This window comes from Eschrichtius robustus, chromosome 11 (assembly GCF_028021215.1).
Source record: "Eschrichtius robustus isolate mEscRob2 chromosome 11, mEscRob2.pri, whole genome shotgun sequence".
NCBI lineage: Eukaryota > Metazoa > Chordata > Mammalia > Artiodactyla > Eschrichtiidae > Eschrichtius > Eschrichtius robustus.
Window position 1 is genome coordinate 110,130,040 of NC_090834.1, and position 17,994 is coordinate 110,148,033.

The window sequence follows — 17,994 nt, forward strand, 5'->3', positions numbered from 1 at the left end:
TGGGAGCCCCTAAAGCCTTTTTGTCCAGAGCTGGGGAATCAAAGTGTGATGTTGGAGCCCTCCCTCCTACCTTCCTTTCCTTCTTGATTTTCTTTTTCTCTTTTTCTAGTTTCCCTTCTCTCTCCTACTTTTTCCCTTTTTCTTCCCTTTCCTTTCCAATTTTTTTTCTCTGTTCCTTTCTCCTCTTCCCCTCGTTTTCTGCGTCCTGAGAAGCTAGAGATGGACGGTGTTCTTTGTGTGGTGACGGATCAAGCTGTGCTCAGCGGGGCCCCTGGTGGTCTCCTCTTTGCGGCCCAGCCATGGGGTGAGGCTTGGCCGCACCGCGTGGGAGAGGCCCTGGGGTCTCCGGTGGCTGTGACTCTCACTGTGTCAGGGTTGCTGAGGGGGCCTCTGTTTGCTCGGGCTGGGGATGTGGCCAGGATGGGGTGGTCACGGTCCTCTGGGGCTCAGCTGTGGCCTGGCCGCCCTGGCTGAGGCCTTTCTTCTTGGGCTCAGATGGTCACTGACCATAGAGACCCTCCCAGGAGGGTAGCCACTGGCTTTCATACCTGGGGAGAGCTGCGCTCGGGACCCTGAGCACTGTCCCCACGTGTCCTGTGAGTCCTCGAGTCACCCAAGGGAGAGCTGAACTTCCAGTCTGGGAGGCGTGGTCATGGGGAAGCCTAGAGGATGAGCATCCTTGAGAGGTAGAGAGTCCCCTGTCCCCGTGGGTGTGCACGCAGAGGCGTGAGGGGCAGAGTTGGACGAGAACACCTCCCAGCTCTCCTAACACGGGGCCCGCCTTTCTGTTGAGAAGGCAGCGGTGTGAGACAATGAAGGGAATCACTGGACGCTGGCTCTGTGGGTGTGTTTTATTTCCTTTAATTTCTTTCAGTGATGATTCCTGCCTATTCCAAGAACCGGCTCTACGCCATCTTCTTCATAGCCTTCACCCTGATAGGTGAGTCTGGGCAGGTCTGCAGGGTCACGTGGGGCAGACAAGATCCCGAAAACTCGGGGCTGGGTGTGCTCCCCAGATCCCGCAACTTCACTTCAGTGGACCCCCTAACCCTGTGACCGCACCTCGGCCTGACCTCCCCAGTCCCGTGACTTCATCTCTCTGTGGCCCGTCCGTGGTTTTCATTCTGTGACCACCGATGACTTGTCCTCAGTGACCCTGCTGGGCAGGCCGGGTGGTGCCCCCATCCGCAGACGAGGCCCCCAGGCCCCAGGCCCTGTCTCTGCCCATCTGGGCCCTTCTTGCTGCTCACCTTCTTGCTATGCCGTGTCGACCCTCTAGGCCCCCAACGCTGGTGCTCCTTCCAGACTCTGCCCCTGCCCGTGTGGTCCCCACTGACGGGTCCCCACTGACCATGGCCTTTTCCTCTCCAAGGGAGCTTGTTTTTGATGAACCTGCTGACGGCCATCATCTACAATCAGTTCCGGGGCTACCTGATGGTGAGCTGAGCTGCCCACCCTGCCCGGCTGTGAGGGGAGCTGTCCCTGGAGGCCTGGCGGGGAGCTGACCAGCGGGGGGCAGGGGGGACAGGGTCCGCAGTGGTCTCAGCACTGCCCCGGCTCCCTCTTGTGGGGGAGGAGGACTGGGCCTGTCCTCCCTCCCTGCCCCCCAGGCGGTGCTGTCCCCAACGCCACTCTGGGGTCCCTCCCCTGCCCCGCCTCCTCTAGAGGGAGCTGCAGTCTTCTTGCAGTGACCCCAAACCCACCTTGCAGGGGGGCCAGGGACCCCAAATCTGCCGAGAAGAAACGCATACCTTAGTGAATTACACAGCGAGTGGCTATCGGCAGGACCAGCCCTTGTTGTCCCCTGCTGCCCACGGGGCAAGGAGCTGCTCCCCAGGCTGCCGGTGGGCGGGGGCTGCCCGAGGACAAGGGGCTGGGCGGCTGGGGAGAGGGCTGAGCTGAGCCCCTCAGAGCCATACTCTTTGCAGAAGTCTCTGCAGACCTCACTGTTGCGGAGGCGCCTGGGGATCCGGGCTGCCTACAAGGTCCTCTCGTCCATGACGGCAGAGGGAGAAGCCCACCCCGAGGGGTGAGTGTGGGGCTCCGGCCCTCTTCCCCTGGGGCTGCTCTGGGAGGGGGTGTTCACGGGGGGGATGTTTCCTGAGCACCCAGTCTGTGCTGAGCTCCCTGCTGGCAGCGGGTTGCAAGCCTCCTTTGTGATCACGAAGACGTCCCTGGGCTCCAGGGTTTCTTTCCATGGTCCTTGCGTCTGAGTTAACTCGTGTGTCCTCGTGACCCGCTGGAGATCCCTGGCTGGTGAGGGGCCGTGTGCTCTGACCTGTCCCCCTCCAGGGGCACCCTTCCCACGCCCTGGTGCTGTGACTCGTGTGTTGGGACCAGAGGGGCCTGGGACACACGTCGACTCTGCCGCCTGGCTTGGAGAGGCCGTGTCACCGGGGAAGCTTCAGTGCCCCCTGCTCGTTAGCTGCGGGGCCTGTCGGATTGCACCCCCTTCCCAGCTTCAGCTGCTCCTCTCTAAGGCGGAAGATGAGGTCTCGGGGTTTTGGAGACAGGAGGATCATGAGACGGTCCTTGGAGGCCCTGTCATCGCCCGGGGCTGCTCAGGCCAGAGGTTGGGGCGCCCAAGGGTGCTGATCTGGCTGGGCTCACGGGGGGGCGTTTTCCCCACAGAGTCGGGGTGAAGCCTCAGGACTTCCTGCAGGTGCTTCAGAAAGTCCAGCTGGGTAGTGACCGCAAACAGGCCATCACGGAGGTACCGGTCCCCCCGCCCCCGCCTTCCCCTGCCAGCGCCTCTGGGCTCCGGGCGTCAAGTGGGTGTCATTGCGGATCAGCCGGGCTGGCCCAGTCCGGGTGGGGCCAGGGGCAGCTCCCCCCTCCTGCCCTCAGCCCAGCTTCTCGGTTGACCAGTGCTTTCCTGCTTTGCAGAAGCTGCATTCCCGCAGTGGGGACCTGCTGTCAGCCGACGAGTTTCAGAAACTCTTCGATGAGTTTGACAAAAGGGTGATTAAAGAGGTAACGGGCCAGACCGGAGTCACCTGCCCAGTGCCAGGGCCACCCGGGGTTAGGGGGAAGTCCTTGGTGTCTGTTGGCATTGATCATCTGGGTCACGCTTAGTGACCAATGCCAGGACTTGCCTTCCCAGGGATTCTGGTCCCTAGGATGGTACGTGGGAACAGAGATGGTGTGGCTCTTGGGGAGATTTTGTTGACCTCATGAAATTCACAGACCACAGGGACTGTTGTCTTGACCCAGAGGAACTTTCCAGACAGTTTTCTCCGTCTCTGTGATAGACTTTTATCCTCTTTCCATGTGTTCTAACCTGGGAGGTTCCTGAGTTTGTCTAAAACCTTTGTTTGTTGTCCTTGACACTGAGTTTTAAAGTTACCAAGTGGGCCTCAGCATCTAGCTCAGTGCTGTGTCCATAAGACCCTGGACCGCCTGCATTTTACGTAGCAGGTTTGTGGGAGGCGGGGGGGTGGGGTGGGGTGGGTGAGGTGGGTGGCAGAGGTGCTGAGAGACAGCCGAGCTGTTCACAGGCAGACTGTGGGGGCAGCGGCGGGGGCTGCCACTGCAGCCACTTGGCCTTCAGAGGGCCAAGCCGGACTCGAACGGGGATTGGAGTGAAGAGGTGGAATCGGACATCTCCTGCTGATTGGCCTCCTAGCAGCTCTGTGTCACCGTTGAGTCAGTCAGCTCAGCTTCTGTAACAAATACCACAGCCTGGAGGTGCTTAAGTAACAGGGCTTATTACCTCCCAGTCCCGGAGGCTGGAAGTCTGAGATCCCGGTGTGGGCAGGGCTGGGTCCTCCTGAGGCCTCTCTCCCTGGCGTGTAAATGGCCGTGTTCTCCCTGTGTCCTCACAGGGTCGTCCCTCTGTGTGTGTCTGTGTCCCAGTCTCCTCCTCTTATAAGCACCCCAGTCACGTTGGACTAGGGCCCCACCCCAGTGACCTCATTTCCCCCTAATTTCCTCTTAGGAGACTCTGACTCCAAATATAGTCACATCCGAGGTTCTGTGGGTCAGGATGTCAAAATACAATTTTGGGGGATACATCTTAGCCCACAACAAATGCCAGCTTCTCCAGGTCTTGTGGTCAGCCTCTGTGGCCTCAGGCCCCGGTCAGAGGTGGTTTTCCTAAGAACATGTTTTCCTGAGGTCTTTCCAGGTCACCTGGAGGCAGGCCCTGCTGGGCCTGGAGCTCCGGGTGGTGCGTACGTGGCATGTCTGTTGTCAGCAGCAGACTCGTTGCGGCACCCTCAGGGCACGGGTGATGGTTGTAGGGACACGCAGGCGGACACTTTGTATGTTAGTGCACATCGTACCTCTCTTGGGAAGAGGCTAGGCAACAGTGTCTGCTTCCAGGTGACTCGAAGGAAATAGTAAGTACGTGCCATCAGATGCAGATTTTGCAGAAACTGTGACAGTGGTCCTCAAACGATAGAAAATCAGGAAGCACCTTTCTAGATGATGGTCCTCATCCTGGGGCAGGAGGTTTTGCTGGGCCCAGGACGCAGCTCTTGGCAGCTGTCATGTGATCCAGCCCTTTTCTGGGTGCAGGCTGACCTGGGCAGGAAGACGTCTGGGAAGGCGGGCTCCTTTCTCAGGGTTCGCTCGGTGGGGTCCACTGGGCCAGCCAGGCTCTCCCTGGGCACTTGCCTGCTGGCCTGTAGGATGCTGCTGGGTCCGGGTCTTCCAAAACCGACTCTCCCTTCCTCTTCTGGCATCAGGATCTGATGATATCAAAAAGGAGGTGCTGTGGTTGTGACTGGCGGAGCAGGGCACATGCTGGGCACAGACTGAGGGATGGTCTAACACGCAGGCCACGCCCCTGCCCTAACCACACCCCTGCTCTGGCCACACCTTTCCTAGTGTGGTCCATGGGATGTTCTCTCTTCCCACAGCTACCTGGGTCTAAAGTCCAGAATTGTGATTTGAGGTGGGAGTTTGGGTCCTAGAGGTTTGGGGAGCTGTGGTGTCCTTGCCTTGGTTTTATGACAGCCTCTTACCCCGAAATGCTGATTGCAAGGGGGCAGGCAGGTGCTTCACGGATTGTTAGCATGTGGGGGCTTGTCCCAGGTGCCCTGGCAGCCTGTGAATTTGGAATCGCTGCTGAAGAGAGGCGTTCTCCAGGCAGGCTGATACCAGGAAAACATGAGCCTTTCACGAGAGCCCTCCCGTGTGCCGTCACCCCCTGTGCATCAGCCTGGCCTCCGGTGCTGGTCAGTTCTTGCTAACTGGTTGTAGAGAAGGTACTGTGCCAGCTTCTGAAAGTCTGTTTTTCTTTTAATAAGAAGCTTTTTGGGTTAAAAGCATAGCAGTCATTCATTATAGGTAGTAGAGAAAAATAGAAAAACCCACCCAGCTGTCCCCCTTCCCAGAGACAACCACTGAAATCATTTCAAGGTTTGTTATTTCTTGATAGCAAGGTAATCTATGAGTCCATACTTCTTGTAACCATTTAAACACCATGGATAATGCTGAAATCTCTCTTGGCCAATACATCAGTCTGGGTCCAAGCGGGAGACAGAAACCAGACAGTGGCTTTAGCAGGGGAAGTTTAACATTAAGAAGTGTCAACTGTGATAAAAGAGTAACTGTAAGATACGAGGAATCTCTGCGGTACCTGAGGGGTGAGGGAGATGCCTGAGGAAGAGCAGAGCTGGGAGGGGGCGCCTTCCCCAAGGCCAGGGTTCACACTCCCTTGGAGAAGTTGTGGTCCAGCCTACAGGGTGACAGAGACGTTTGCCAGTTTGCCTGGCCTGGAGCTGGTCTGCAGTCACTGGGCAAGCAGGAAGCCACCCTCTGGGGTGCAGCAGGGATGGGTGCGGGTGCAGAGGGAATTGGTACCTAATTCCCTCTGCACCCGCACCGTACTAGTGTGGGCAGGTGGCCCCTGGGCACCAGTTCCCACGTGGAGGACTGTGGGAAGATTGGGAACATTCTTACCGGGTCAGGCTGTGGCTGTCTGTCACCGAGGGACCATGCATCTGAGTGTGGGGCTGGGTCAGAGCTCCATGGGTGTCCTCATCCCACTTGAGATGTGGCTATCGTGACAGAGAAGCCGAGTGTTTAATTTGATCGGATTTAAATTTAAATCAAGTGGCCACGTGCAGTGAGCGGCCCCTGCGTGGGACAGCGCAGGCGTGGTCCGTCTCATGCTGCGGTGACCGCCCTGCGCCTCTGTCCTGGCTCTGGGGTGTGCTGAGCATGGGAGTGCTGGGTCTGACGGGTGTCTTCACGTTAGTATTTGTTGCCTAATTGCCCTCCTTTGAGTTCCACTCCAGCGTGGCCACAGTGTGTGGGGTTCCTTCATTCTGTGCTGAGTTTTCATAGTTATTAGCTTGTAATTTATACATGTATTTTCACATGGCGCTTTGCATACATTTAAGACGACTGTGTGATAGTCCGTCACGGGTTACTTAACAGCATCAATGGCCATCTGGGTTATTTCCACCTCTCTCGGTGTTAGAAAGACCGTGATGAACATCTTTGCGCATAACACCGTTACTGTGTTTGAGACGATTTCCTTAGGCTGGAGAGCCTGGGATAGGAAGTAAGGTAGGAAGAGGTCAAACCCCAGGATAAGGGGGTACAGGCATCGTTGGGCCCCTGTGGCCATGGCCACCTCCGGCATGTTTCTGAGCATGTGTGTCCCCCCAGCACCCGCCGCGGCCCGAGTACCGGTCTCCGTTTCTGCAGAGCGCGCAGTTCCTCTTCGGCCACCGCTACTTTGACTACCTGGGCAACCTCATGGCCCTTGGAAACCTCGTGACCATCTGTGTGAGTGAGGATTTGCCCTGGCGTCTCTCCCACCCCCTAGATCTCTCACCTGCCCTTCCTCCCGGCTTCGGGGCTGAGTTGCCGTCCGCTCTGGCTCCGCAGGTGTTCCTGGTGTTGGATGCAGATGTGCTGCCTGAGGACCGTGATGACTTCGTGCTGGGGGTGAGCTCTCCAGCCGTGCGAGGTGATGGGGAGTTAGGGGGGTAGAGGGCACAGCCTCCCCACCTGGGGCCCCAGGTCCCTGGGAGGCTGGGCTGTTCTAGTGCATCACAGGGATGGCCCAGGGGTTGGGGTGCCGGCCATGGGAGGGCAGCCGGGAGCCCGTGCGGAGCCCCGGGTGAGCCGGCATGCGGGCCGGACGGCGGAGGGAGAGTTGTGTAGAGAGAATTCCTTTCCTAACATTCTGAGGTCTTGTCAAACTCCTTAGGAACTTAAAAACAATTTTTCCATTTTGGATTTTAAGCAAAAAGCTGTACACGCCCCCCACCCCCCCATATTACTTAATGCCAGACTTTCACAAAGCGTGTATTTTAAAGTCTATTTTAATGAAATATATTATGAATGATATTAAGTTGATGAAAACCATTGAATGTTCTCTAATTATATAAGAAAAGCTTGATTTGTCCAATTAAAAAATGACACATTAGGTCATGTATATTAAACATAGAGTTAAACTTACAGCATCAAAGTTGAAGAAGTGGCTTCTTGACCTGCTATTTGAAATTCCTCTATTTTACACTTAAAGAAAAACAAATTTTCTACTTTCCTAATTTTTTTTTTTTCCTGGATTCGACAGGAATTGTTCAGTCTCCTCTGTGTGAATAACATATTGCAGAGGTGGCTGGTTTTTATTCCTGACAAATGTCAAGTTGGATACAGTTGACCTGTATCTTATCTTTTTTAACAATAGTTTTTTTGAGCACTCGAGTCAGCTTGATTGCTTATGAGAGACTTCTGGTCAGATCAATGCCACGTAGGGTTCTTGGGGTGACTTTGCAGAATTCCATCATTTTATGCCCCTTGATAACTGCTCATAATGCAGGGTCAGAAATGTTTGTTCTTCTGCCTCTAACGGTGATCTCTGTGTAGGTGTGAATGAGACAGCATTGGCTAAGAATATAGAATTTAGCCTGGACGCCGGGCAAGGTGACTGCCGTGCTCGGCTGACCCCATGACCCCCCTCACCCCACCCCGACGTAGCCCCCTCTAAGGGAAGAGCTACTTGATACTTTACTTAGTGGCTTCAAAAAAGACAGTGACCCCATAGCCTGAGACCAGCTTTGATGACGAGGCCTCCTAAACACATCCACCCCCGCGACTGGGAGGAGGCTGCTGAGAGCCAGGAGTTTCCGTGAGGGAAGGACACTGCCCGGTGTCCCCAGGAGATTGGACCAGAGGGGCCAGGTTGGAGGCGGAGACCCCCGAGGAGGCCAGGGGAGCGAGGCCTGGGGGTGGGGCTCCGGCTGTGGCCGTGGGGAGGGAGCCATGGGGCAGAACAGGACGGGGCAGGTGTGGGTGACCCAGGCCCTGCCAGCATAGAAATGATGTGGGGTTGGGAGACACCAGGCCTGGGGGGTTGAGGGCCCGTCGGATGGTGGGGGGAGTCTGGGTCGGGGGATGCAGACGTGCGAATTGTTGTTGAAGCCGTGCACGGGGTGCAGGTCACCCGAGGAGAGGGTATGGAGCAAGAAGGGGGCGCTGAAGATGCCCGTGTCTGGGGGTGCGGGGGGCTCGGGAAGAGCAGCCCAGAGGGGCCGAGGGGCAGCAGAGAAGTGGGAGGAGAGGGTCACGTGGCTCCGGCAGGGGCGGGATTTCGCCGTGTGCAGCTCCCGTGGTGGGTTTCGCCGTGTGCAGCAGGGCAGGATGCAAGGGGCCCTGTGGCGTCCAAGCCGCGTGGATCCCTCCTGGGCCCCGCTGCGGTGGGGGGGGGGCGGCGGGGGGCAGGGGCGGATGGGGAGCCGGGCGGCACCGGGACTGAACGCCGGGTCCCGTTTCTCCCTTTTCAGATTCTCAACTGCGTCTTCATCCTGTACTACCTGCTGGAGATGCTGCTCAAGGTGTTTGCTCTGGGCCTGCAGGGGTACCTGGTCTCCTCCAGCAACGTGTTCGACGGGCTCCTCACCGTCGTCCTGCTGGTAAAGTCTGAGACGGGCCGAGGCGCGCTCTGGGGCGGGCGGGGAGCGCTCGGCGTCTGGCTGCCTCCGGTGACACAGGGGCTGGCTTCCCCCCGGCTGAGCTGCTTGGCGGGCGGCTTCAGGAGGCTGGTTTCTGCTGCATCTGCGCATCGTGGGTGGGAGTGTGCTGCGGTGGCAGGCTGCCTCTCCTGACCCCTGAGGGAGGCCCGGAGGGAACCCGCAGTCCCCGCTGGCCAGTGGGGCCTCGACGTGGGCGAGGGAGGGACAGGGGTTCTCAGGCACCGCGGGTCTCGGGACACCCTTCCCCAGGGCCTGGGGGAGTGAGGGGCCACGCCCGGTGGGCGTCTCACAGCGGCGATATTGGCATGACACGTATGCGTATATGAGGGATTAGAGCCGTGGGCCCCTGGGAGCAGGAGGGAGACAGCTGACCGAGTAGCTCCTCCCGTGCCCGGGACTCTGCCGGCCCTTCCCGAGTCCTGCCCTTCATGTGTGCAGCCCGACTCCTGAGACCAGGTGTCTTGCTCAGCTGCAGGATTTCCCCACGTGGCACCCACCGTAGGGATAGGGCCCCCCTGGTCCTGATTTCTCCCTGGAACCCCCTTTGGGGGCAGCGTGTGAGAGCTGCCAGTGAGCCTTGCCGTAGCGAGCTTCTTTTCTTTTGTGATTAAAGGTTTTGGAGATCTCAACTCTGGCTGTGTACCGCTTCCCACACCCGGGCTGGTATGTGACCGTGGAGGACCCAGGGAGGCCTGGCTAGCGCCCCGGGGAAGGGTGTGCGCCCGGCTTCCGGCCGCTGGCCCGGGCAGCTCTAGAGCCAAACGCCCGACTGTCGGGGGAGCGGCCGCGGCTCCTGCCCTGCTGAGGCCTATGGGGACAGGCCCCGGCTCATCGCTCTTGGGGACTCTGTGCTTGTGCTTCGTAGCTGCCTTCAGAAGGGTAGCGTTCCCAGAGCCGGGACGGGGAGCTGTGGAGGTGCCGCCTGCAGTGCCCCGGCTCAGCGCCCCCTGACCCCCACCCCGGGATGGGACGCGGGGCCCAGGTGTGCTGGGGGCCAGAAGCAGGGAGGTCCTGGGGGCACTGGAATCGGGCTGGGGCCCTCCTCTGGTTGGAGGCCCTGGGACCCGGGGTTGTCACCTCCCACCCTGGGTGTCAGTTCACCTCCCCGTAGATGGCAGGGATGGCCCGGGGCTCGCTGAACTCACGCTGCCACGTGTTCTAGCCACGCAGAGCGATGGACATCTGGCCAGGGGTCCCAGGGCGCCTCGCAGTGTGGCTTGTGGCAGCCTTGGGGTCTCGCTGCCCAGAGTACAGCCGCCAGCAAGCACGCGTGCCGACCTCGGGCCCTCGGGCAGCCCTGGTGTCTTGGTTCCGCTGCTGGGCTGCTTCCGTCTCAGTGGAGCGGCTGGGAGTTGCCCAAGATGGGGATGGAGCTGGAAGGCTGCAGCTCCTTAGGGTCCCGGGAAGGGTCTGTGTCCGGAAGACGGGGGCTGTGCGGTCCTCGGCGGGGACCTGCGCCCTGGGAGCGGTGGGGCTGCTGCACCGCCCGGCACCTTGGGGCCGGCTCACCTTGTTTCTCAAGTGCGCTAAAACCCGCACTGGGGAGGCGGGGTGGGCTGGGGTGGGGGTGGGGGGGTGACATCTTGGGTGAGAATGGGTTTAAATTTAAATAGAAATGAGAGGCCGGCAAGGCCATGAGGGACACCAAGGGGACAGGGTCAGGGCTCAGAGGATGGCTCAGAGGTTAGGGAACGGGGTCAGAGGATAGGGGATGGGTCAGGGCCCCGTCTCTCCCGGCTCTGCTGGGACCCGAGCTGGGCGTCCGGAACCTCAGTGTTCTCCCGTGTAGGACGGGGGTCGGGTAGCCCCGCGGCACTGCGGGGGGCTGTGCCCTGGAAGGTGTTGCCGTGACCGCCAGGGGCTGCAGGCGTGGGCGGCTCAGGCTCTGCCCTCTTGTCACGATGGAGCTGGTCCGGCTGGGGTTGGCTGCGGGGCGCGCTCCCGGCACTTCTGTGGCTCTCTCTGAGCCTCTGCGTCTCTGTCTCTGGACCCCGTGTCTCCCGTCTGCTCCTCGCTGGCCTCCGGCCTCCCCCAACCCGTCTGCACGTGTCTCCGCAGGAAGCCGGAGGTGCTGGGCCTGCTGTCGCTGTGGGACGTGACCCGGCTGGTGAACATGCTTGTAGTCTTCCGCTTCCTGCGCGTCATTCCCAGCATGGAGGTACCGCCCCCGCCTGCGCACGCCGTGGCCTTGCTCTGGGAGCGGGTGCGCCTGGCGGGCAGGGAACGGGCCGAGCACTGCCCCCGCCACCTGGGGCCCTTCGGGCTGCGGCCCCGCCCTGCACTGCGGCTGGGCCATGCTGGCGGCGGTTGGAAGTATGAGTGCCCAGCCCTGCTTTGTGGGTGAGGACAGTGAGGGGTGCGGCGGACCCGTGTGAGGCCCCTCGGCCGGTTGCAGGGGTGGCCTCGTGCTCCTTGGGGTCCCTGGCCTTTGCGAGGACCTGCTGTGCTCCCAGCCATCCTGCGTTTCTGGAAGGCCTTCGGCACGGGCTGCTGGTGGCTACTGGTGCTCATTTCCAGGACCCCCAGAGCAGGAGTGGGGCGGCCTGTGACCGTCTCTGAGCCTCGGTTTCTCTTAATGTTCCCACCCGGAGTAACACCCACCTTGAGGGGAGGGGAGGCGGGAGTCGCGTGCTCAGGCCCGGCTCCCGCCCGGCCCGGAGGCTCCCGTCTGCTTTCCTAAGCACTTTTCAGGAGAAAAGAAAGCGAGGACATCTGACCCCTTTCTAAGTGTCCAGGTCCTTCCCCTGGGCATGTCTGTCCTTCCTACCAAGCTGCACTCCTGGCCTGTCAGGGGAGTGACCTGTCACCCAGGGGTATTTCCCATCTGAAGGGGGCTCGGGGGTCCCGGGTGCAGAGGGGGGCTGCTGCCCTTAGGCCTTCATACACACACACACACACACACACACCCCTGTGCGATTATACACGCGCATACACATAGTGTACACAGGCATGTGATCACACACAGACCCACAAGCACACATACAGTTATACACACGCACACGTAATCACACATCCACACAATCACATGCGTCACCTCACACATACATGTGATTATACACGTGCATACACCAACACGTGTATACGTGTAACCACACACAATTGTATACACACGTGCATGTAATCACACACATACACATAATCATACACTAGAGCACACACAATATACGCTTATACAAGCACAACTGTATATACATACACAAATAATCACACGTGTGCGTTCGTACACACGCGTGATCACCTGTACACGCCTGTACACACATGCGCACACGCATGTACACACATGCACATAATCACACGTGCACACACGTGCAGCATGGTCCCCGCCTGCTACCATCCAGCGCTGTGTCCTCCTGACTTACCAGGTGGGGTAACCAGGCTGCTCGGAAAGCCCTTCTCCGGGGCTCAGGGTGGCCTGTAGCCAGGGTTCCTGACGGGGTCTCTGAGGCCGCATCTCAAACCCTGTCACCCGGGGCTGACCGGCCGTCTCCAGGTCGGCATTTCTTAGGAGCCTCCAGACCAGGAAGGAGCTGACCCGGCCTGAGTGGGTTGGTGGGCAGTGTGGGCCTCGGCCCTGCACACCATGGCTTCACCAAGGGGCTTGGACTTAGACCCATCTGAGGCTGGGTGGGTGGAGGTATCTGCAGGGAAGGGGGTATATGCATCTGCGTGGGTGGGTGTATGCAAGTGTGAGTATGTATGGGTGGGCATGGAGGTATGAGCGTGTGTGTGTACAGGTATGGGTATACAGGTGTGTATGGGTGCCTGTGGGTGTGTGTACAGGTGTGTGTACAGGTGAGGTGTGTATGGGTGTGTGTACAGGTGTGTGTACAGGTGAGGCATGTATGGGTAGCTGTGGGGTGTGTGTACAGGTATGTGTATACAGGTGTGTATGGGGGCCTGTGGGTGTGTGTACAGGTATGTGTACAGGTGAGGCGTGTATGGGTGGCTGTGGGTGTTTGTACAGGTGTGTGCGTGAGGCCTTGGGTGTGTGTGTACAGGTGTGTATGGGGGCCTGTGGGTGTGTACAGGTGCATGTACAGGTGAGGTGTGTCTGGATGCCTGAGGGGTGTGTGTACAGGTGTGTGGGTTGGGAAGTCACCAGTCTCCTCCTGCCTTTCCAGGTCAGCGTTGGGTGGTGGGCGGGTTGGTGTCACCTCAGTGGGACCAGGAGGAATCGGGTCTGTGCTTTCTCCCTGTCTCAGCTGATGGCCGTGGTGGCTAGTACCATCCTGGACCTGATCAAAAACATGCGGGCTTTCGGCGGGATCCTGGTGGTGAGTCTGGCTGCCTGCGCTGGCCCCTCGGGGGAGTGGAGCTGGACCATTGGATGGGGAGCCAGAGCTCAACAGGAAGCTGGCGGCTTTCGGAAGGAGGGTCCCTGTGTTAGGGGAGCGGGTGACCAGGGCCCAGGAAGCACAGGGCGGGGCAGGAAGCCAGAGAGAGGAGCTCGGGGCTGGTCTGGCTGGAGGCATTACCTGACCACACCCCTTCCCGAGCCAGAGATCCTCTTGGTCACTTCTGAATCCCTCCTGTGTCCTGGGCCAGGGGCCACACTGAGAAGATGAAAGATGGAAGAGGCACCAGGGACCCCTCAGGGCCCCCAGAGCCCCCAGTGGGGTTTGGTCAACCATCCTTGCTCAGAGAGATTTCGAGAACTCACAGTCACTTTTGCTCAGAGAGCCGCGATGTCCCCCACCCTGGGGTCAGCCCTTCCCGCCCGCTGTTGACTCTACCCTGTGGCCCAGGCGGGGCAGGGCCCCGTGAGCAGGGACCCGGGGCGCTGCCCCAGGCACGAGGCTTGGAGGGCAGGAGAGAAGGTGACAGAGCCCTGCTGCTGCTTGTTTTGGACAATAAGGGGGCTCCTGTGGCGCTCTGGGCTGTCATGGGATGCTAGAGGTGGCACCTTGCTTCGGGCACTGCCCCCCAGACCCCTATTTGCACAGTGGAGGAAACAGGCCCAGAGGGGGGCTGGGTTAGCCTGGGGTGTGCGCCTCTCCCCTGCACCCCTCCCCCCCCCCCACCGGGCATGCTGGGGACAGGTCGGGGGCGGCCAGCAGCCTCTTCTCTGACTGTGGCACAAGGCTGCCCAGTGGTTCACTCAGACGTCTCCTGATGGACGTGGGGAGAGTGGTGGGACTTCTCCGGAGGGACCTGGCCAGCTCCCGGCCACCCTTCCACGGCACGCCGTCCCCTGGCCCTTGCTGCCCTGTTCTCGGTGGAACCCTCTTCCTGCCATACCAGCCCTGGAGGAGGGGTGGACAGCCTCAGTTCTTAACGCCTGGGCCCCCGGTTTATCCTGGGGCTCCCCACGGTGGCTCCTCCCCGCTTCCCTCTGGCGCAGGTGCCTGGGAGCCCCAGTGTTCCCGGGGAGGCCGGCAGTGCCCGCAGCTGGGGATCCCTGCTGGCATGCCGCCCTCGCAGGCCTCAGCCTGGCTTTGCGGGGGTCCCTCTGGGGGGTGCTGACAGGCCCCGCCTGCCTCCCTAGGTGGTCTACTACGTCTTTGCCGTCATCGGCATCATCCTGTTCCGAGGCGTCATCGTGGCTCCTGGAAACAGCAGGTGAGGGGGGCTCCTAGGTGCGGAGAGCGCCTCGCCTCTGGGGGCGCTGGAGCCGGGGTGACGGGGCGGGGCGGGGGGTGGAGGGGTGAGGCTCAGCTCCCAGGAGGGGCCTCCTGGCTCCTCTTTCTTCCTTGGCCTCTCCACCGCCCGCCCCTCACCGAAGCCCTCCCTAGAACCTGCCCTGAGGGTGTTTCCCGTGCCGGCTCAGAGCCCCCAGCCGTGCCCCTTTCTGGACCTGCAGGCCAGGCCGTGCGCCGGCAGAGGGGGCGTCCAGGGCCAGGCCTGAACTGTAGGGCCGAGGGCTCCCCCGGGCCGGCCGCTGGCCGTGTGTGTCCACAGCGCTTGCCTTCTCGCTGCCCTCAGCGCCTCCGAGGTCGGGGGCCGTCTCCTCTTTCCCCCGCTTCCTCAGGAGCCCAGCTGGGTCCACGCCGAGCAGGGGCCGCGGCGGTGCCAGGGCGCCCGGGTGTGTGTCCTGCCCCCGCCTCACAGCGACCCGGCTTGTGCCCCCCCCCCAGCCTGGCCCCTGACAACGGCTCCGCGCCCTGCGGGAGCTTCGAGCAGCTGGAGTACTGGACCAACAACTTCGACGACTTTGCCGTGAGTCCTGCGCCCCCCGCCCCTCGGGACCCCCGCCCCTCGGGACCCCTGCCTCCGCCTCCCGCGGCCTCCTGGACCCTGCGTCTGCCGCCCCACAGGCCGCCCTGGTCACTCTGTGGGACGTGATGGTCGTGAACAACTGGCAGGTGTTCCTGGACGCCTTCCGGCGCTACGCGGGCCCGTGAGTGACCCGTCCTGGCGGCCCCGACCGCGGCTCTGCGTGGGGTGCGCGTCAGGGTCTACACCTCCCGGGGACGGCGGGGCGTGTGCAGGAGCAGGTGGCCGCTGGGGGCCGCGACGGCGGGGCTCGTGGGGTGAAGGGGCTCAGCCTGGAGCTGGCAGAGCTCAGACCGGCCCCTGCTCTCGCCGGCCGAGTGCCCCTAAAGGCCAGGCTGGGCCAGGTCGAGGGCGGGAACGGCGACGTCGCGGGAGCAGCCGCGCTCGGCTCACGGGCGGCCCCGGCGGCCTCCTCGTTCTCCGCAGGTGGTCCAAGATCTATTTTGTGCTGTGGTGGCTGGTGTCGTCCGTCATCTGGGTCAACCTGTTCCTGGCTCTGATTCTGGAGGTATCGGCGACCCTGCCCGGGCTCTTCTCAGTCGGAGTTGCTAACTTGCTGATGGGGGCCCACCTGGAACTTGGTCCAAAGAGGCCGTGCTGGGTTCGGGCAGCCCTGGTGGGTTCGGGCTTCGTCCTCCCTTAGGGCTGCTCGCCCTGGCTGCTGGGGGCCTCTTGGAATGCTCCTGACCTTTGACCTGTGGGAGGGGGGCCGGAGGAGGGCTCTCAGGCAGCTGCTCCCGTAGGAGCTGGTGGCCTTGGGTCCCGATGTCCAGGGTGGGCTTCTCAGCCAGGCCGACACTGGGGGGTTGGGGTAGGGGGACAAGGCTGGTTCCACGCAGGGCCCACGCCTACTGGCCACCCGTCCCTCCCTCCCTCTTGCCAGAACTTCCTTCACAAGTGGGACCGCCGCAGTCACCTGCAGTCCCTCACAGGGGACCTAGAGGCCACCTCTGAGGTGACCGTGGAGCTCTTGTTCAGGTGCGTGGAGGGGGGAGGCGGTGGGCGGGCGGTTGGTTCCCACGAGCCCGGGGTCTGCCTCCGCTCCTGTGCGGGGCCGGGACTCTGTCCTGCTCTCCAGTGAGCATATTTAGGGAAGCACCCTCAGGTTCCGGTGGTCTCCAGGTGATCCTGTTGGTGGGTGTAGCCAGGTGGCCCGAGGAAGCCTCGCCCTTCTCTTCTCCATGGTAACCTGGAGAGTGTCCCTCTGCTGGTTCAGAGAAGTGGCAGTCGTCCCAGAGTCAGCCCCGGGTGGTCAGACTGCCGTCTCTGAGCGTTTGCTGTGTTGTTACAGCCACGCGGAGAGCCGTCCTCCCGGGCTTTGAGGGACGCCACGTACGCATCCCAGAGACGGACCCGAGTCCCTGGGGGGTGGTTCCGAGGGGCCCCTCGTCCCGAGCGCTGACAGGGCTTCTGCGTCAGCTGTGCTCACCTGCTCCTCTGGAGGTGCCCAGGGCTCCCCGTCCATGCTGTCCCCGATTCCGCAGGGATGTCCTGGAGGAACCCACGGAGGAGGAGCTGATAGAGAAGCTGAGCCACCACCCGCACCTGCAGCTGTGCAGGTGACGTCCAGGCGCCTTCCTGGCTGGGACGGCGGCAGGTGATGCAGCCTCTGGAGGGGCGCCGGTCGGGGGAGGAGGCGGCTGTGGCCCACTGGCGAGGCTTTTCCCTTGGGCAGAACCACCGTGCGCGCCGAGGCTGGGACAGACGCAGGCCCTGCTTTGCAGCCGAGCTGGGCCGCCTCCGCAGCCCCTCGGGTGCTGGCCACACCACTTTCTTTTATAAGCTGCTTCCCTGAGACTTATTTTTCTAAATATGGAAAGAGGGTGACTCCACAGGGACCTTTGAGACAGTGTGAAAGGGAGAGGCAGCGGCCCTCCCCCTGTGCCCTGTGATTTCCGTGGTGCCTTCACTGCTGGTGGCCTTCAGGGACCAGAGGCCCGCGTGAGGCCCGCACAGGCCAACCGGCAGCTTTCCAGGGCATTAAGCTTGGGATCCTGGTTTTACATGATAAGAATCTGGACTTCTTATTATTGTATGGCTCGTGTGAGTGTGATTGCGTGCGTTTCTTTATGGGTGAGAATGCCAATCATCTCCATCAATAAGTCTTGCACAGAATGAGATTGTCATCCTTATTCCGACACGACTGTGCTTCTCTGGAACGGGGCCACCAGGTCTCAGCCTGTCAGAAGCCAGTGCTGTGGTTGGACCAGCCCTTGTGGTTCGTACTGTGTTAGCAAGATGCCTTTCAGCAACCACCGTCAGGAAACTTTGAAAAAATAAAGGTTTATTACTTACAAGACCTGGAAATTACATAGTACGCCTGGGGCCACACAGTGAGGTCTCGGGTAGAGAGAGAGAGAGTGTGGGCCTGAGGTTATGCTTTTGGGATCGAGGGTTTCAGGGGCTCACTCTTTATTGGTGAATTTGAAACATAAGAGCAGGAATTTAAAGCCAAGGAAGAAAAAAAAAAAGTGGTCCAAATGGTCAGTTATCAAAATCAACCAAGATTTCTAAAATAAAGGCGCCTCAGTGGAGGAAGGTGGCCTGGCTCTTTATCTCATTGAGCGGCTGCCAATGTGTTTATTTGAGATAGCCGTGTTTGAAGTGGACGCCTCTGCAATCAAAGCTTAAGACAGGCACTTGCATTACAGAAAAGAAGAAAACAACTGTCGGGGCTTAACACTCCCCCAGGTATGGTTGTGTAGGTTGTGCACTGCACAAGGGTACCTGGCTGCAAGGGTGTGTCCTGGCATTGACTGTCTACCCCAGGAGGGGGACACCTTTTTCTAATTTGCATAAAGACATGTATAAGTCAGCGGTGGCCCTACTTTGTGTGTCCTCAGGG

At 60.5% G+C, this 17,994-nt stretch overlaps 1 protein-coding gene across 3 annotated transcripts in view; it reads left to right on the top strand.

The window, feature by feature from the left end:
• TPCN2 (two pore segment channel 2) overlaps window positions 1-17,446 on the top strand; it is a 31,597-nt gene extending 14,151 nt beyond the window's left edge. For 2 of the 3 annotated variants that reach the window (XM_068555615.1, XM_068555616.1), the window contains 17 exons: window positions 875-940; window positions 1,373-1,437; window positions 1,929-2,029; window positions 2,632-2,713; window positions 2,887-2,973; window positions 6,622-6,741; window positions 6,844-6,903; window positions 8,748-8,876; window positions 9,550-9,599; window positions 10,995-11,094; window positions 13,139-13,210; window positions 14,422-14,495; window positions 15,011-15,092; window positions 15,191-15,273; window positions 15,576-15,657; window positions 16,033-16,127; window positions 16,634-17,446. In XM_068555615.1, the coding sequence (XP_068411716.1) occupies window positions 875-940; window positions 1,373-1,437; window positions 1,929-2,029; window positions 2,632-2,713; window positions 2,887-2,973; window positions 6,622-6,741; window positions 6,844-6,903; window positions 8,748-8,876; window positions 9,550-9,599; window positions 10,995-11,094; window positions 13,139-13,210; window positions 14,422-14,495; window positions 15,011-15,092; window positions 15,191-15,273; window positions 15,576-15,657; window positions 16,033-16,127; window positions 16,634-16,712 (1,427 nt within the window). In that variant the 3' untranslated portion in view covers window positions 16,713-17,446. Of the gene's footprint in view, window positions 1-874; window positions 941-1,372; window positions 1,438-1,928; window positions 2,030-2,631; window positions 2,714-2,886; window positions 2,974-6,621; window positions 6,742-6,843; window positions 6,904-8,747; window positions 8,877-9,549; window positions 9,600-10,994; window positions 11,095-13,138; window positions 13,211-14,421; window positions 14,496-15,010; window positions 15,093-15,190; window positions 15,318-15,575; window positions 15,658-16,032; window positions 16,128-16,633 lie in introns of those variants that run through there. The other variant, XM_068555617.1, reaches the window with a different exon arrangement.
• Window positions 17,447-17,994: the final 548 nt, after the last annotated feature.